This window comes from Haliaeetus albicilla, chromosome 9 (assembly GCF_947461875.1).
Source record: "Haliaeetus albicilla chromosome 9, bHalAlb1.1, whole genome shotgun sequence".
Taxonomy (NCBI): domain Eukaryota; kingdom Metazoa; phylum Chordata; class Aves; order Accipitriformes; family Accipitridae; genus Haliaeetus; species Haliaeetus albicilla.
In genome coordinates this window covers 13,129,665-13,144,736 of record NC_091491.1, presented here as the reverse complement: position 1 = coordinate 13,144,736, position 15,072 = coordinate 13,129,665, and the positions used below count along the sequence as shown (strand labels likewise).

Here is a 15,072-nt window from a genome sequence, read left to right as displayed (position 1 = left end):
GGTGTGGGGACTGGGACAGGCAGCTGGCACTGCACTCAGGGTCAGAGCTGGACCATGCCTTTTCTCTAGTTTTTTTTTTTTTTTTTTTTTGCAAGGGATATGGCTTTCACAGCCGGCCTGGCCCATGGGATCCACCCTGTCCTTTTTCCTCCCCTCCAAGCAGCACCCCTGCCACACAGCTCATCATCAGCGCTGACACAGCCTGTGCCAGGGAGCTCTGCCTCAACTGGTGCCACCAGCGGAACCTGTGCTGCACCCAGTGGTGTGGGATAAAGCAGTGCCCAGGCACGTGTAGGGCTGCGCCATGATACCTGCTCCTCTGTGCAGGCAGTGGGGCAGGCAGGAGTGCCAGACAGAGGCATTCCCCCGGGACGGAGGTGTCAGCAGTGTAGGCAGGGGAAGATGGGCCCCAGCCAGTGCCGTGACTCACCCGTCTGGCTTTGCTCTGGTACTTCACCGCTTTTTTGGTGTCAGACACAGCCCGCTCCACGTAGTCCACTGAGTGCTCCACATTGTACTCTATGCGGTCAATCATCTCGCCCTGCAGAGTGGAGACAGAGCCCACGCACCCGCGCACACAGACGTGAGCTTCTTCCTGCTCTGCTGCTCCCCGGCACTATGTGGATGTCCCCCTGCCCAGCAGCCCTGCACAGGAGAGAGAAGGACCGTCAGTCGTCTGCAGATAGTGGGTGCCCCAGGGTACCCTGGGGTGGGAGCTCCAGACTGAGGGCTCTATCCCAGAGGGCTGGGATCTCTGTGCACATCCCAGCAGGGAGGCAAGCAGTGGGATTCCCCAGCCCAGTCCTGGCCTGGTGGCCACCCTGTCTAATATCTCAGGTGACATCAAGGCTGCAACAGGACCTACACTGACACCAGACCACACACTGCTGAAACTAAGGGAGCAAGGGCCGCACCAGCAGAGCCATGTGGGATGCTCACAAAACCACGCACATGCAGAGGTGACCACTCTGATCCACACAAGTGCCCTGCCGAGAGCAGAGGGCCCTGGAATGAGGCTGGCGAGGCTGGACTGCAGGGCCCTGCAGTGCCTCCTGCCCTGCTCTGCCCCCCTGGCTGCAGGGATGGGCTGGGGATGTGGACTCCTGCAGACATGGGGACATGGACTGGGGTGAGCTCCCCCCAGCCTGTCTACCTCCTTTGTCCCCATCCTGACTGCACAGGGAAGCAGCCAGGTCGTGCAGCAGCTGCAGAGAGAGTCTGACAGTTCATGTGACTGACAGGGTTGGCAGGGCTGGGTGGCTCGAAGCCCAGCACCCTCTTGCATGGCACAGAAGGAATTGGGGCTGCAGAGCCAGGGGGGTCATAGCCAGCAGCTCTCCAATACTCATTTCTCAGCCTCATGCTGGAGAGCAGGGGGAGGACGAGCCTTGCAAGCCCAGGAGTGCTCTGGTGTCACCCCCTCCCCGAGCACTGACCCCCCCACCAGGCTCCCTGCTGCTTGCTCCCGGCCTTGCCTGAAGCTGCTGCTTCTCCTTCCCACCTGTGCCATGCCAGGGGCAGAGCAGGCAGCTGCCAGCACTGCTGCCAGCCCAGCACCGCTGCCATCCCAGCACCCCTCTGCTCCTGGTGCCAGCAGCTTGGAGCCTCCCAACCCACAGGGCAATGCAGGGTGTTGGCATGGCCTAGCCCTTAGAGCGGGGCAGGGAACTGCGAATCCCCCATGTCTGTCCTCCGAGGCAGACGGGACGGGGCACCAACACTGCCGTGCCACAGCCACCCTTGCCTGCCTGCCACAGGCAGACCCTAGAGCCACACGAGAGCCGCAGACATGCAGGGCACAGCCATGCAGAGCAGAGCATGCAGCACCGGCAGGGGCTTGGCGGGCTTTACCTGCCACTGATGTCTCCTCGGGCCGTGGCAGCATGGTGGGCAAGAAGGGGGGTGAGCAGAGGCACCAGAGCATGTGCTCAGCTGAAGGACCAGGTGCCATGGGCTGGTGGCACAGCCAGAGGCGGCCTGGCAGGACCACCAAGGCTGGTGGCACCCTGAGCTCACCGGCAGGGCCCAGTGCTCCAAGGGAGATGGAGAAATCTCTACCTGAGTGGCAGCCACCCACTGCCCTCCTCCAGAGCCCATCACCAAACCTCCCGCCCCGGGCACACAGCAGCCCCCAGCTCTGGGGTGCAGGGTGGGTGGCTCTGGCCCCAGGGAGCCCAGCTTAGCCCCAGTGGGAGCTGCATTGGTCCCAGATGCAGTTCTTCCCCTCAGCACCCACCCAGGCAGGGCACTGCTCGCAGCCCCATCACCCTCCAACCTCCCCAGGTGAGCCAGCCACTGGGCTGCAGCATCTCCCTACCTGGCTCTCCACCAGCATGGCCATGTCCATGAACATGTCATGCAGCTCTCGGATGCTATTCTCCAATTTGATGATCTCGCTGTGCCGTGTCTCAATCTCATTCAGTGCCTGCTTGGTGATGTTTGAATCCATAATGATCTGCAAGAAGACAGGGCCACTGAGCACCGTGCTCAGCTCCTCAGATGCTGGGATTAGGGGCACCAAAAGAGGGAAGGCAGGAGCCCCAGAGCCCCTCCAGCCAGGCTGGAGCAAACCCGCACCCCACCCTCTGGCGAGGATGCAGCCCCTGCTCAGGCAGCATCCTCCGGCCAGACCTGAGCACGCAGGTCCCACCTCCTGCATGGGCTGTGCTCATCCCTCCTGTACTGGGGCCACTGTGGCAGCACATCCACCAGCCAACCCACCCAGGATGAGGGGGGCTGGCTCAGCTTTAGCCCGTGCCAGTGCTTACCCCGGAGGAGAAGATGGCTGGGTTGCCGCTCTCCAGCATGTCCTCCAGTTCCTCGCTGGTGGTGGTCCTGCCAGCTGCAAGTGACACAATATGGGTCAGCCATGAGCCCCCTATTCCAGCCATGGGTCCCGCAGCCCTACCACAGGGCTCTGCTGTCTCCATGGCATCTCCTGAGAGTGGAGTGGAGCAAAGCTTCCAGCCCTGAGAGTGCACCAGGCAGTTCGAGGGGCTGCCATCCCACAGCCCGGCTCTGTGCCAGCCCTGCAACCCCTCTTTTTGAGGGGGTCAAGCTGCCCCTCCTCCCACAAAGGGACAATAACATCCTCCAGGACGAGTCCAGGGCACCTCTGAACAGGGGCATGGAGGAGACATGGCAGAGCACGGGGACAGACCATAGGACAGTGCTCCCTGCTTCCAGCAGTGCCACACCAGGCTCAGACCAGGGAGGTGCCCAAAACCTTGAACCCAGTCCAGATCTTCACCACAAGTGTGTCAGTGCCCCAGGGAGCACTGCAGGGGACCCTGGCCACCCAGCCATGTCTGGCCACCACCCCACAGGCATGGTGCATGCTGCCACCCTGCCTGGGGAGTTCCTCCAACAAGGACACCTCCATGCTTCATGACGCATCTCTTTACTTGTGAGGTCCTGCACCTGGGTCGGGGCAACCCCCAGGACTAGTACAGACTGGGGGAGGGAGGGAGAGCAGCCCTGTGAAGAAGGACAGAAGGACTGAGAGATTCTGGTGGGTGACAAATGGGACATGACCTGGCAATATGCACTTGCAGCCCAGAAAGCCACGTCTCCTGGGCTGCATCACCAGCAGCATGGCCAGCAGGTCGAGGGAGGGGATGCTCCCCCTCTGCTCCGCTCTCCTCAGACCCCCTCAGCACTGCAGCCAGCTCTGGGGTCCCCAGCACAAGACAATGGTTTTAAACTGAATGAAGGTGGGGTTAGGTTGGACTTAGGGAAGAAATGTTGTACGATGAGGGTGGTGAGACACTGGCAGAGGCTGCCCATTAAAGGTGTGGCTGCCCCATCCCTGGAAGTGTTTGAGGTCAGGTTGGATGGAGCTTTGAGCAACCTGACCTAGTGGGAGATGTCCCTGCCCATGGCAGGAGGGTTGGAATGGATCATCTTTGAAGGTCTCTTCCAACACAAACCACTCTGTGAGTCCATGATTCTCTTGCCCTGAGATGCAGAAACGAGAAGAGCACCCGGATCTCCTGTGCTCTGCTCCTTGCTGGGGCCCCACATGCATGGGCGCTCTGAGTGTTCATGACAGGAAAGCGTTTTTCTGGCTTTGCCTCAGGAAAACAATCCCATATCAGCAGATACTGGTGGTGATAGCAGCCAAGAACACATGAGAGCCTGCAGGCTCTCAGCAGTGTTACCAGTGCCACATGGAGGTTGTTTGCTGTCTCCTGGCACCAGGAGGCTGCAGGAAGGGAGAGGTAGTAAATCCAACCACACACACGCAGAAGACTCCAGTACAAGGACTTCATTATCTGGTAATGCTCATTAGCTCTGATTTCCCACAGACCAACAGGGTTTACATCCATGGCTGGGCCAGGAATGTGCAGCCTCTTCATCAAAAGCATGTAACAAAGCTTTCTGGATGCTTTCTGGGCCATGTGATAAACAGAGCACCAAGACCAGGAAGGGTGGCAGGGTGCAGAAACCTGCTGGGGTCCCTTGCAAACACCACCAGGGACCTGGAGCTCTGGGAGGCCGGAGAGCACACTCCAAGACTTGTAGGAGGCAGCTGGGATTGTTCCCCTCATCTGTCTTGTGCCTGCACTTCCTTGCCCGGCAGTGAGTGTGGATGGTTCCTTGCTGCCTGCATCAGATTTGTTTCTCCTCCAGGGAACATAGGCAAGGAAGCAAGGAGTGGGCTGAAAGGACGGGAGCAGCTCTTCCGAAGGTCTCCAAGGAGCAGGACTAGCTAGAGGGCTGTGACAGTGCCCCGAGCACAGGGGACAGACCCTACATACAGGGTTCTGAAGGGGTCTGGCACCTGAGAGGTGACATCTGAAGTCTGTGTCATCCCAGCTCCATTGGGCAGGGCTGGATCCAGTGCAGCAGCTCCCCCAGCACCTGCAACAGGTCATCCACAGCAACCAGCACAGATGGGACATTGCAGGAGAGAGCAGGAGCTGAGAGCTACAGACTGGAGCTCATGGGGTTTCTAAAAGCAACATGGAACTGTGATGGACAGGTGGCACAAAAGAAGGAGACAATTGCTGGGGTGTCCAAAAAAATTACAGTTGGAAGAGAAATAGAAAATAAGAAAAGAACAAGAGAAAAAACAGTGGCCAGGAGGGAAAAATGGAAATTCCTTAAAATAAAATTTTTATTTTATTGGTTTTCTTGAAATGAAATACTTTCTCTGCAATTTAACTGTCCACAGCCAGGAAGGAATTCCTCTATTATTTATATGACTAATATCTCATAATCTAAAAAGCTAATGGGATTTTTATTTTAATAACTGATAGAAATGCCTCAGTGATACTGCATGGCCCAGCTGGGATCCAGGGACAGACCCTACAGGAGCCAGCGCTGTTCTAGCACACCCAGGGCTGTCTGGCAGGAGCTTGGGACAGGCAGCCCAGGATACATGGGAAGAGAGCAAAATGGGATGAGTTCAGTCCTGCTCTGCCTTGACACTGAGCTTTCAAAGTAATAGGACAGCTCCTGGGCCACCAGTCCAGGTCACGGCAAGCTGTGGTGCTGTGTGGAAACTGGACCACAAACCCAACAGGGAGAGCAAAGAAACGTAGAGAATGGTGGCCCAGACAGTGTGGGGAAAGCACCAGGGCGGTGCCATCAAGTGTCCTGGCCTTGGGCTCTCCCAGCAGCAGCTTCTACTGCTGTAACTCTTGGGGGACAAGCAAGTTGCCTTCGACAGACACGAGGAGCCTCAAATGGAGCCTGCTTCCCTCCCATGGTACTGGGGGCTGGAGGGAGGGACTCAGCCTAGTGGCTCAGCGGGGAGCCCAACCCACAGCTCATTGCTTCTCCTCTGCAAATGGAGTACATCTTTAAATCCAGCTGTGTACTGTAAGGAGACCAAATAATGAACAGAACAGACCTTAAGAACATATTTTAGAAGTATAATAAAGCTTATAAGAAGGAAGAAAAGGGACTTGCCCAACACAGCAGAGAGATGATCCACGTGTGAGATGCTAGCATCAAGAACCACAGGAGAGGAGCCGCAACCTGCTCCTCCATGCTTGGTCTGCAGCCCCGAAGAGAAGCAGCAGGAGGCAGATGACAGGGACGCCTGCCTCACAGCAGAAGCCATCCCTTGCAGAGCAGGAGTGAGGATGCTCTGGGAGGGCTGAGCTAGGAGCCAGTGTGGTCCTAGCACATGCAGGGCCCTCACCAAGCTGGCACCCATCCCACAGCACGTGAGCAGGGTGCTGAGAATGGTGTCCAGCAGCAGGGCCAGACAACACAAGTTGTGAAATCAGCTCTGGCGTAGCTCTAAAGAGCCCCATCAGGAGCTATAGGAGATGGGGCTGGAGACAAAGCTACAATGCAGGGCCAGGGTCCTTCCAGGAAACATGGCCAGAAAAGGACTGGGGACACTGGAACAGGTCACCCAGAGAAGCTGTGGCTGCCCCATCCCTGGAAGTGTTTCAGGTCAGGTTGGATGGGGCTTTGAACAACCTGATCTAGTGGGGAGATGTCCCTGCCCATGGCAGGGGGGCTGGACTGGATCATCTCTGAAGGTCCCTTTCAACCAAACCACTCCGCAAGTCCACAATCCTATGACATGACTACAACAAAGATCCAAAGTCCCAGGAGACAGGGCTGGAGACAAGCTGTCTTGAACACAGATCTGAGCCTCCAGACTCTCCTGGCTCAAGAACAGCTTGGGATGCACCCACAACTTGCCCTTCTGCACATCAATTAACCTGGTGTCGCACAGTGGGGCAGGGGCTGATTAATTCTCGCAGAGCCTTTGGAGATGGCAGATGCTTTATTTTTGGCTCCTTGGTCTCGCACATGACAAAACTGTTCATAAAAACAAGCAGCGTCTGTGCAGCACCTCCATGGCTTCAAAGCTGCACACTCACCACAGAAAGCTCGTCCAAGCTTCAAATCCAATTTCTCTGGGAGCAAAACCTAATTAGATTGAAGATGTCATTTCTCATAACAGACAAAATGGAGAGGAAAAAAACGAAGGACTGACACCTCCCACCACAGGCACGGGGAGGCTCGTGCCTGGGGAGCGCAGCTCCCAGCAGCAGACGCAGGGACACTGCTGGTGGGGGCATGGTCCAGCCAGAGGACAGCCACCCAGTATCTGTCACCAACCACACAGGACACAGGATCCTGCAATCCCTCCACAGCATCTGCGATCTCGGCATGTCTGGGAGCAGAGTGAGTGAGTAAGGGGGTGGTGAGGGCAACAATTAAGGCTGGGGCAGAAGCAGTGGGAAAGGACAGGACATGCACTTCATCACATCAGACAGGCTCCCAGGCTCAGCATGTGCTGGATGGGCAGGAATGATGGCGAGGGTCACTGAGGCACAACCTCTGGCACACACAGACATGGTGGTGCCTGCACAAAGAGAAGGGGCAGATCCTGAGAGGGCTGTGGAGAGCCCCAGAGGGTGACTGTGGCCTGGGGCAGTGACTCTACATCACCATTTCTTCTGCAACTGTCCTACTTCCAGAGCAAGAAGCAGATGCAGTTAGAAGGGAGAAGCTCACCAGGTGCTGGGGAGCCTCCTCAGAGCAGCTGAGAAGTCCCTGCTCTCATACTTTCAAAACCCGAGTGATTTACTGGCTTTGCTGTCAGAGCTCCCGGCACTTTCTATCTTTGGATTGATCAGCTGAAAACGAGAGCTGAGGATTTTGTAGAGCTTTGTGCAGTCGCCACATCCCAGCTGAGCTCCATTCAGAAAAGCCTGTTCAAGAGCCCCCAGAGCAGCAGGGACTGAAGATGCTGGCTGGAACACTGCAGGACAAGCAGAGCTCTCTGCCCTGGAAGCACTCCTGATAAAACTTCAATAAGCTTGTTACTTTTGATGAGACTTTTTGCCAGAAGAGATTTTCCACTGTCTTGACAGAGACAGCTTTTGCAAAGGACTGTGCACAGGATTGTGTACCTTCCCAGCACAGACCCCATCCTGCATCTGCATCTGCTCCACACCTCCACCCTGAAGGGAAAGCGGGTTCCTCACCATCACTAACTAGGACACTCCCTCTGCACCCAGCCACTGCACCATGGTGAGTCCTGAGCAGCCTTTTCCTTGTGCCCTGTCAATGCTCTGTCAGGCAGTGACAGCCCGGCAGGATGGACAGAGTGAAGACAAGTATATTTTAACACATCTGCATAATTTAAGCAAAACGGCAGCGTCTTTCCAAAATCTGGTAGTAGAAAAACAAGATTAAGGTTTCTTTCAAGTCTGCAGACAATTAAGGACCTGGCTAAGTCCTTTCAAATCTTCTCCTGTCTTAGAAGGAAGGCATAGGGATACCTTAAATTCCAATTTACATTACAAGCCACCCCTATGGCTGGGTATCACTTACAGAACAACATCAGCTGACGAATGAGTCAGCTGGAGCAGTGACACACTCACCATCCTGCTTTACATTAAACGTCAAGCTCTTGTTGAGCCTCCTGTCAGTCAACCTTTCCATTCAGCCAGTGTGAAACATTTCTATTATTATTATACATTATAAAGACTGATCTTAACAGAGGGAAGGCTTGCACAGCTGAGTCTCCTTCTGGCCCTCCACAGAAACTACCATACTCCACTGGCACCCAGATTCCCAGGCATCTGCAGTTCATGAAGGACATTCCCATAGGTGACCTTCAAGGACACCATTCTGACTCAAATTTCTCCTACTGTATTATTCCTGCTGAGTTGTGAAAGGGGATAAAGACACCCATTTGTTTGTGAGAAAAAAAGAACTTGGACTAGGCTTCAGACTTTCATTTTGAGCACAGAAAACCAACACCTCTCTGACAATGAGATTATTTGCAAAAATCTCTTTTAAGCTCTGCATGCCCTGACTTCCTGACTTCTCCCTTGTTTGCTTATTCCCCTAGTTACAGTGGTGGTATGATTCTTCTTTGCTGGGAGATGACCACATTTCTCTAAAACTAACCAGGTATCACCGATTGCCCAGAAGAACCACCAGGAGAGCAGGTTTTGTGGACAGGAAGGACTGGACTTCTCTTAGAGCAATGGGCTCTGAATGATGCAGCGAGATCTTAGTGCCACGATGGTGACAGCCTCAGAGGTGTTACCTGGGGACCACTTTTGGCCAGAAGACACCACTACTGCTGCTAAAAGCCATCATGGTCCTGGGTCCAGGGAGATGCTGGGGTAATTGTCCCCACTCCAGAAGCAAGGTCCCACTTTTCCTCCCCATGCTGGAGGGCTCCCCTGAGCACCAGCCCCATGAGGACACAGGGGATGACAGCCCACCCCAAACCAAGCGGCTGCCTGGGGCAGGCACCGACGCTTGTGCTCCTCCTGCAACAAGGGAAACTGCTGGAGCAGCGAGTGCCCCCATCTCAAGAGCTCACTTCTCTGGTTTTATATTTAGTTCAGTTCACCCACGATGAAAAGCACCAAGAGGAAAGGCAAGGCAACACATGGGAGTCAGGAATTCCTGCTAGCTTCTTTGAATTTGAAATTAGCTGCAAACAAGGAAGAAATTTCTCTCCCTGTGCTCTCTGCACTCTCTATGCAGCACTTAAGAAAATCTGAGATGACTTTTGGCACTTTGCTGGATGAGCTTTGCTGGATGCAGTTTGGCACCAAAATGCAAGGTACCACCACGTGCCTATCTCCCAGCAGGACCCGTGTCCCAGTTGCTCCCACAGGTGCATGCACAGCCCTGTGCACCCCCAGGTTTTCACAGGGGAGCTCTGCACAGCTGCGGGAGCAGCTCTGACCCGGCGAGAGCCAGTGCAGGATGTGGCCCCACGGTACACACAGCCCGGCTGCCCTCCCCCTCCGGGTTTACTCACTGATCTCCAGCTGCCTCTGAATCCTGCCCTTGCAGCGCTCCCGGTAGTCTGTCTGCGTGGTGTTGTACTCAGACATCACCTCCACGAACTTGCGCGACAGCGTCGAGTGCTGCAGAGGGGAGAGGAAGAGAGAGTGGGGGTGAGGGTGCTGTGGGAGGGAGAGACCTGCCACCCCTGAGCCAGGGGAAGGCTCAGCCCCGAGCACTCCCCACACCTCTACCAGCCCAAAAAGCATTTCTGGCCCAAAAGCTGCTCTGAGGAGTGCGACAAAGCACAAGGGGGGCAGGTGGCAGCAAGGTGACATGGCCCTGGCTGGGGGTGAACTGGACGCACCCCTCACCCAAGTCCAAGCCAAACATAGCCTTCAGCCCCCAGAGGACACCCCAGGTGGTCATGGCTGGCAGCACCCTCCTTGCACCACACGACAGGTTGTGCCAAAGCAGCCTGGAGCCAAGGCCACAACGGCGCCCAGTGTCGAGCCCTGCCTGCCTCTGCCATGCTGCCGGGATGTGCCAGACCTGCACAGGCGCAGGATGGACCCACAGTGGTCACTTTGCAGGGCTGGAGCTGGGCAGGAAGGCCCTGGGGGGACCCTATGCCCTCAGTCATCAAACCTCCACCCTGGCTGGCAGCACCATGGCATAGCTGGCAGGGAGACTCAAGGGGCCAGGGCACACAGGCTGGGTCAGGGGAATGGGAGATGTCCGGGTTAATTGTCCCTGCTCCAGAAGCAAGGTCCCACTTTTCTTCCCCACACTGGAGGGCTCCCCTGAGCACCAGCCCCATGAGGATGCTGGTGACGAAGGCCTGCTCCAAACCGAGCAGCTGCCTGCATCGCTGCCAGCCCAGGGCAGATGGTGTGGCAGAGCTGTCAGCCCCCCGCACGCACAGCACCCTCATCTTACTAGGCTGCTTTCCATTCTCCAGGAAAAGTGCCAGAAAACCTTGGAATTACACCTGAGCAGGGTCCAGCTGAACACACTGACCCTCTTGGTGCTGGCTGCTGCCCCCATGGGGGAAGCTCATCCCCATGTGAGCACCCACCCTGGGGCCTGACTTGCTGTCTGATCCAGCTGCCAGGCTGAGCACAGCAAACAGCCCTGAAGATGTTCCAGGAAGCTCAGGACAGAGCATCATGTGCATCCTCCATCCAAACGCTTTTATCTCTTGAATGAGCCCTTCCCCCAATGTGCTAGAAATCGAGTTTCACAGGAACATGGACTCACAGAACGGTCTGGGTTGGAACGGACCTTCAAAGATCATCCAGTCCAACTCCCCCCCCTGCCTTGGGCAGGGACATCTTCCACTAGATCAAGTTGCCAGATCATAAAAGCCTTTGCACTGCTTTTCAGGGTTGTGGAAGGCTTTGTTTGGAGGTAGTTTTACTTGCAATAAAAAAAAAGGGATGCATTTCCTTCGTCTTGTTCCTGGGAATGGTTGGGTTGTATATAAAGGCACAGAAAAACCCACCCTGCAGCTGAGAGGTTCACTCTGGCCGATGGCACTTGCACAACGTGAAGAACTGCCAGCAGTGGGACATGGGACTTGGCTGTGCCCACTGAGTGGGGCTGGAGCAGCAGCTCTGCTGGTGCTGGCTGCCTTTGCACCACTCCAAGCTTCTCGCCCACCATGGCTGTTGGCAGCAGCTGTTCCCCACCACACGCTCCCATCCTCTCTGATGAACTAGGTGTGAAGGGCTGGCAAGGGGCTGTTGTGGGTCGCCCTTGCTGGGACTGAAGTTCTGTCACCCTAAAACATGTAACGGTGGTTGGAAACGGGCTGTGGACCTTTCCTGGAGCTGGGGAGGGTGATCAACCCAAGGGGACATTGGCATTATGCAGCTCCTTAGACCTGTGAGCGTACAGACAGAAGAGCTCAGCCCTCACCTGCAGCTATGAGCAGGCTGCACTGGGCTCACGGGGGCTACGGAGAGGGGTCAGATTGTTCTCTTGCTCCAAAACAGCAGCTTCTCAGCACGTTGGGGGGACTCTCGTGACAGAATATCATGGACTCACAGGATAGTTTGGGTTGGAAGGGACATTCAAAGACGATCCAGCCCAACCCCCCTGCCAGGGGCAGGGACATCTCCCACTAGGTCAGGTTGCTCAAAGCCCCATCCAACCTCACGTTGAACACTTCAGGGATGGGATAGCCACAGCTTCTCTGGGCGACCTCTGCCAGTGTCTCACCACCCTCATCGTACAACATTTCTTCCCTATGTCCAAGCTAACCCCACCCTCGTTCAGTTTAAAACCGTTGCCCCTTGTCCTGTCAGCGCAGGCCCTGGTCAAAAGTCTCTCTCCCTCTTTCCTGTAAGCCCCCTTTAAGTACTGAGCAGCCGCAGTAAGGTCTCTCCAGAGCCGTCTCTTCTCCAGCCTGCACAGCCCCAACTCTCTCAGCCTTTCTCCATAGCAGAGGTGTCCCAGCCCTCAGACCATTTTGGTGACCTCCTCTGGACCCACTCTAGCAGGGTCCAAGTGTATCTTGTGCTGGGGACCCCAGAGCTGGTTGCAGTGCTCTGGGGGGGTCTGAGGAGAGTGGAGCAGAGGGGGAGCATCCCCTCCCTTGACCTGCTGGCCACGCTGCTGGTGATGCAGCCCAGGAGACACTTGGCTTTCTGGGCTGCAAGCCCACGTTGCTGGTTCACGTCTGATTTTCCACCCACCAGTCCTTCTCCACAGGGCTGAAAGCCTCCCTTTCCAGAGAAGACAAATCTGGTGCATGAGTTTCAAGCAAAGCCAAATCCAATACTGTGTCAGGCAAGAAACACTGGTGCGCTTCTTCAACCATGCAGCAGAAGCAACAGCACATGACTGATGGGCCACATCTAACACACCCTTCCTGGGCACTCAGCATCACTCTTGTATGCAACAGGCACCCACAAGCTGGGACTAGCCGATGGTCCTGGTGCAGGGGGAAGAAGGTTGTCTTATCTCAACCTCACTCCATGGACTGCTCATGCAGCCCAATCCGGGGAGCACAGAGCAACAGGAATAGGGAGAAATGGTGGAAGGCGAAAGGAGAGGAGGCAATGGAAAAGGGATAGGAAAAGAGGACATTCAGAAAGGATCAGAAAGAAGATACAGAGAGACTGACATGATGAAGAAACTGCCTATGAGCGATCGCTCTGGGACTTTCAGGGCCACCTGCATGGCCTGAGCTCACACTTAAGAGAGTTACAGACCACAGAGAACTGAACCGAAGGGCTGTACCCAGCCCGGCTGAGCTGGAGCAGCTCTCAAAGCCTCTATGCAGTGGGGGACCGGTGTAATGCAGCATCTCTGCAGGGTCAGACATACCTGGTGCACACTGGAGCACCCTAGCCAACACACCCCTACCTCCAGGAGACCACACTGGAGACATCTTGAAGATACACTTGTGTTTGCTTTGCAGCTATTCTGAGCAAGCAGCAGCTCGGTATTTATGACAGAGCCTCAGAATCAGCCGATCTTATTCCTCCTCTGCTGGCAAACCTCACACAAAAGCCCCCCAGCAGCTTAAGCTTCAGCAGGCAGCCTCGTTCAAGAGCTGCACGGCCCAAAGCAAGGTCAAAACAGCTCCTGAGCATCATGGCTTGAAATTCGGCAAAAAGACACGACATGCCACCCAAGCAACTCTCCTGCCTTTTCAAAATTGTTTTCCTAAAATCCAGTTTATTCTTATTCAGCTGAAAAGTATCAACATATGTTGATCTGCAGCCAAATATAGCCTGGGTGTTGAATGACACCCCTTTTTGCTGATCAGTATAACACACCATACCTTTTTTACTTAAAAACTTATTTAACTTACTGTTTATTTTGTCAGATTGTTATTTTATGTGCCCACAGGCATCCCACATGTCTACAAAGTGCATTTGATTCTTGAAGGAACATGGAGTTTCATGCAATATGGGCTGGAAAAAGCATTTTAAATGGCTTTCAGTCATTAAATAAAACTACCTGAATATTCAGAGTAAATAAAAAGCATATCAAAATGTACCTTGCATTTGAAAGAAACTCATTAAACAGAAAATATTGACTAAAGTTAGGAAATTGGGTTGTTTTACCAGGGGGCCTGCAACTCTTCACTCCCCAAATGTGGGGAAAGCAGCCCAATTCGCTGAACCACCAAGCTGGATTTCCAAAGAGCTCATACAGCTCTGGGTACCCACTGGGGGCTTTGAAACCCCCACAAGCATCCACTGAAACCTGGGACCTTGGCCTTCAAAGTTTTTAATTAAGAGAAAGACATTTCTGAAGTGTTCATCCCGTGGGGGAGCCTGTGGGGAATGCCAGCCTTCCTCCTGAGCCTGTCTGGGTTACAGGGGGAGCAGAGATCCCACTCCTGAGTTCCCACCAGATGGGTTTGTTTCAGTGTTTGAACTAGTCCAAGCAAGGTGAGTATTTCCACCGCACTGGCTAGATAAACCAAGCCTGAAAGCCACTAGAGCAAAAGCTATTCTGAATAACAAGGACCGAAAGTACTGGCATTTGGAAGAATGTAAATAGCAGCTTTTGCTCTATTATGAGCTCAAAATTTGATACGTATAGAAACACGGAAAATACTGTCGAGACATCTGGGATCCTGCATCACTGGCAATGTTTCTGAGCTGGGGATGCCCTTGGGAGCTGCGACTCCAAAGCCCCTGTATCTTTCTGCTGCTGGTGAGCTGACTGAGGCAGGGTGCTTTATTCAAACTACTGCTGTGAAATGGGGACAGAGTGGTTTTAATGTAACGAATTTAGAACATGAAAGCAACTTTTCCTCATTGCAGAAGCAGCCCAGGAGCAAGGCTGCCCTGGGACCACTTTGCCGGGGGCTTGTGGAGTTTGGGACAGCCACTGAGGGACGGACTGGTGCTCCCATGGAGGAGACCAGCACCATCAGCTGCCCCAGGACCGTGGCTGCAGGACCAGTCCTGCCTGATGTGCTGGGGCACGTGCTCATATGAGCCTCCCTGCCTTGTTGGCTCCAACACAGCCCAGCCAGCTGGCCTGGGGTAAGACAAAGCCGTTCCTATGAAAGCTCCAGGTCTGATGAGGCTCTTCTGACTGGAGAAGACAACAGCAAAGACAGAATAAAAGCCCATAATCTTAATGCTCAGTTACTCCAAATTTACAACATGTTAACAAGGGCAGAATCGGCTCCTCATTCCTCCTTTTACTCAGTGATTTGTTCACAGCAAAGTCCATACAAACTAGTGAAGCCCTTGTTGCAGAAATACTACACAAGGACCACGCTTAAAGTAAGAGGCATATCTAAATCAGCCCTGCAGTTCAACTCATCCCAAATCCCACACACAAAACTAGGAAGGGAGGTGGGAGCGGGGC

The 15,072-nt window shown here is 54.6% G+C and overlaps 1 protein-coding gene across 2 annotated transcripts in view; it reads right to left on the bottom strand.

Annotated features, from left to right (window-relative positions):
• The window catches only part of STX1A (syntaxin 1A), a 94,419-nt gene that overhangs the window by 3,615 nt on the left and 75,732 nt on the right, over window positions 1-15,072 (bottom strand). Inside the window, exons 6-9 of one of the 2 annotated variants that reach the window (XR_011326105.1) lie at window positions 9,764-9,872; window positions 2,769-2,842; window positions 2,318-2,455; window positions 431-645 (exon numbers count right to left, since the gene is read on the bottom strand). Coding sequence is in view for 1 of the 2 variants with exons in the window: in XM_069791621.1 (XP_069647722.1) it covers window positions 431-541; window positions 2,318-2,455; window positions 2,769-2,842; window positions 9,764-9,872 (432 nt within the window). In the remaining variant the exon portion in view is untranslated. The remainder of the gene's footprint in view (window positions 1-430; window positions 646-2,317; window positions 2,456-2,768; window positions 2,843-9,763; window positions 9,873-15,072) is intronic. The other variant, XM_069791621.1, reaches the window with a different exon arrangement.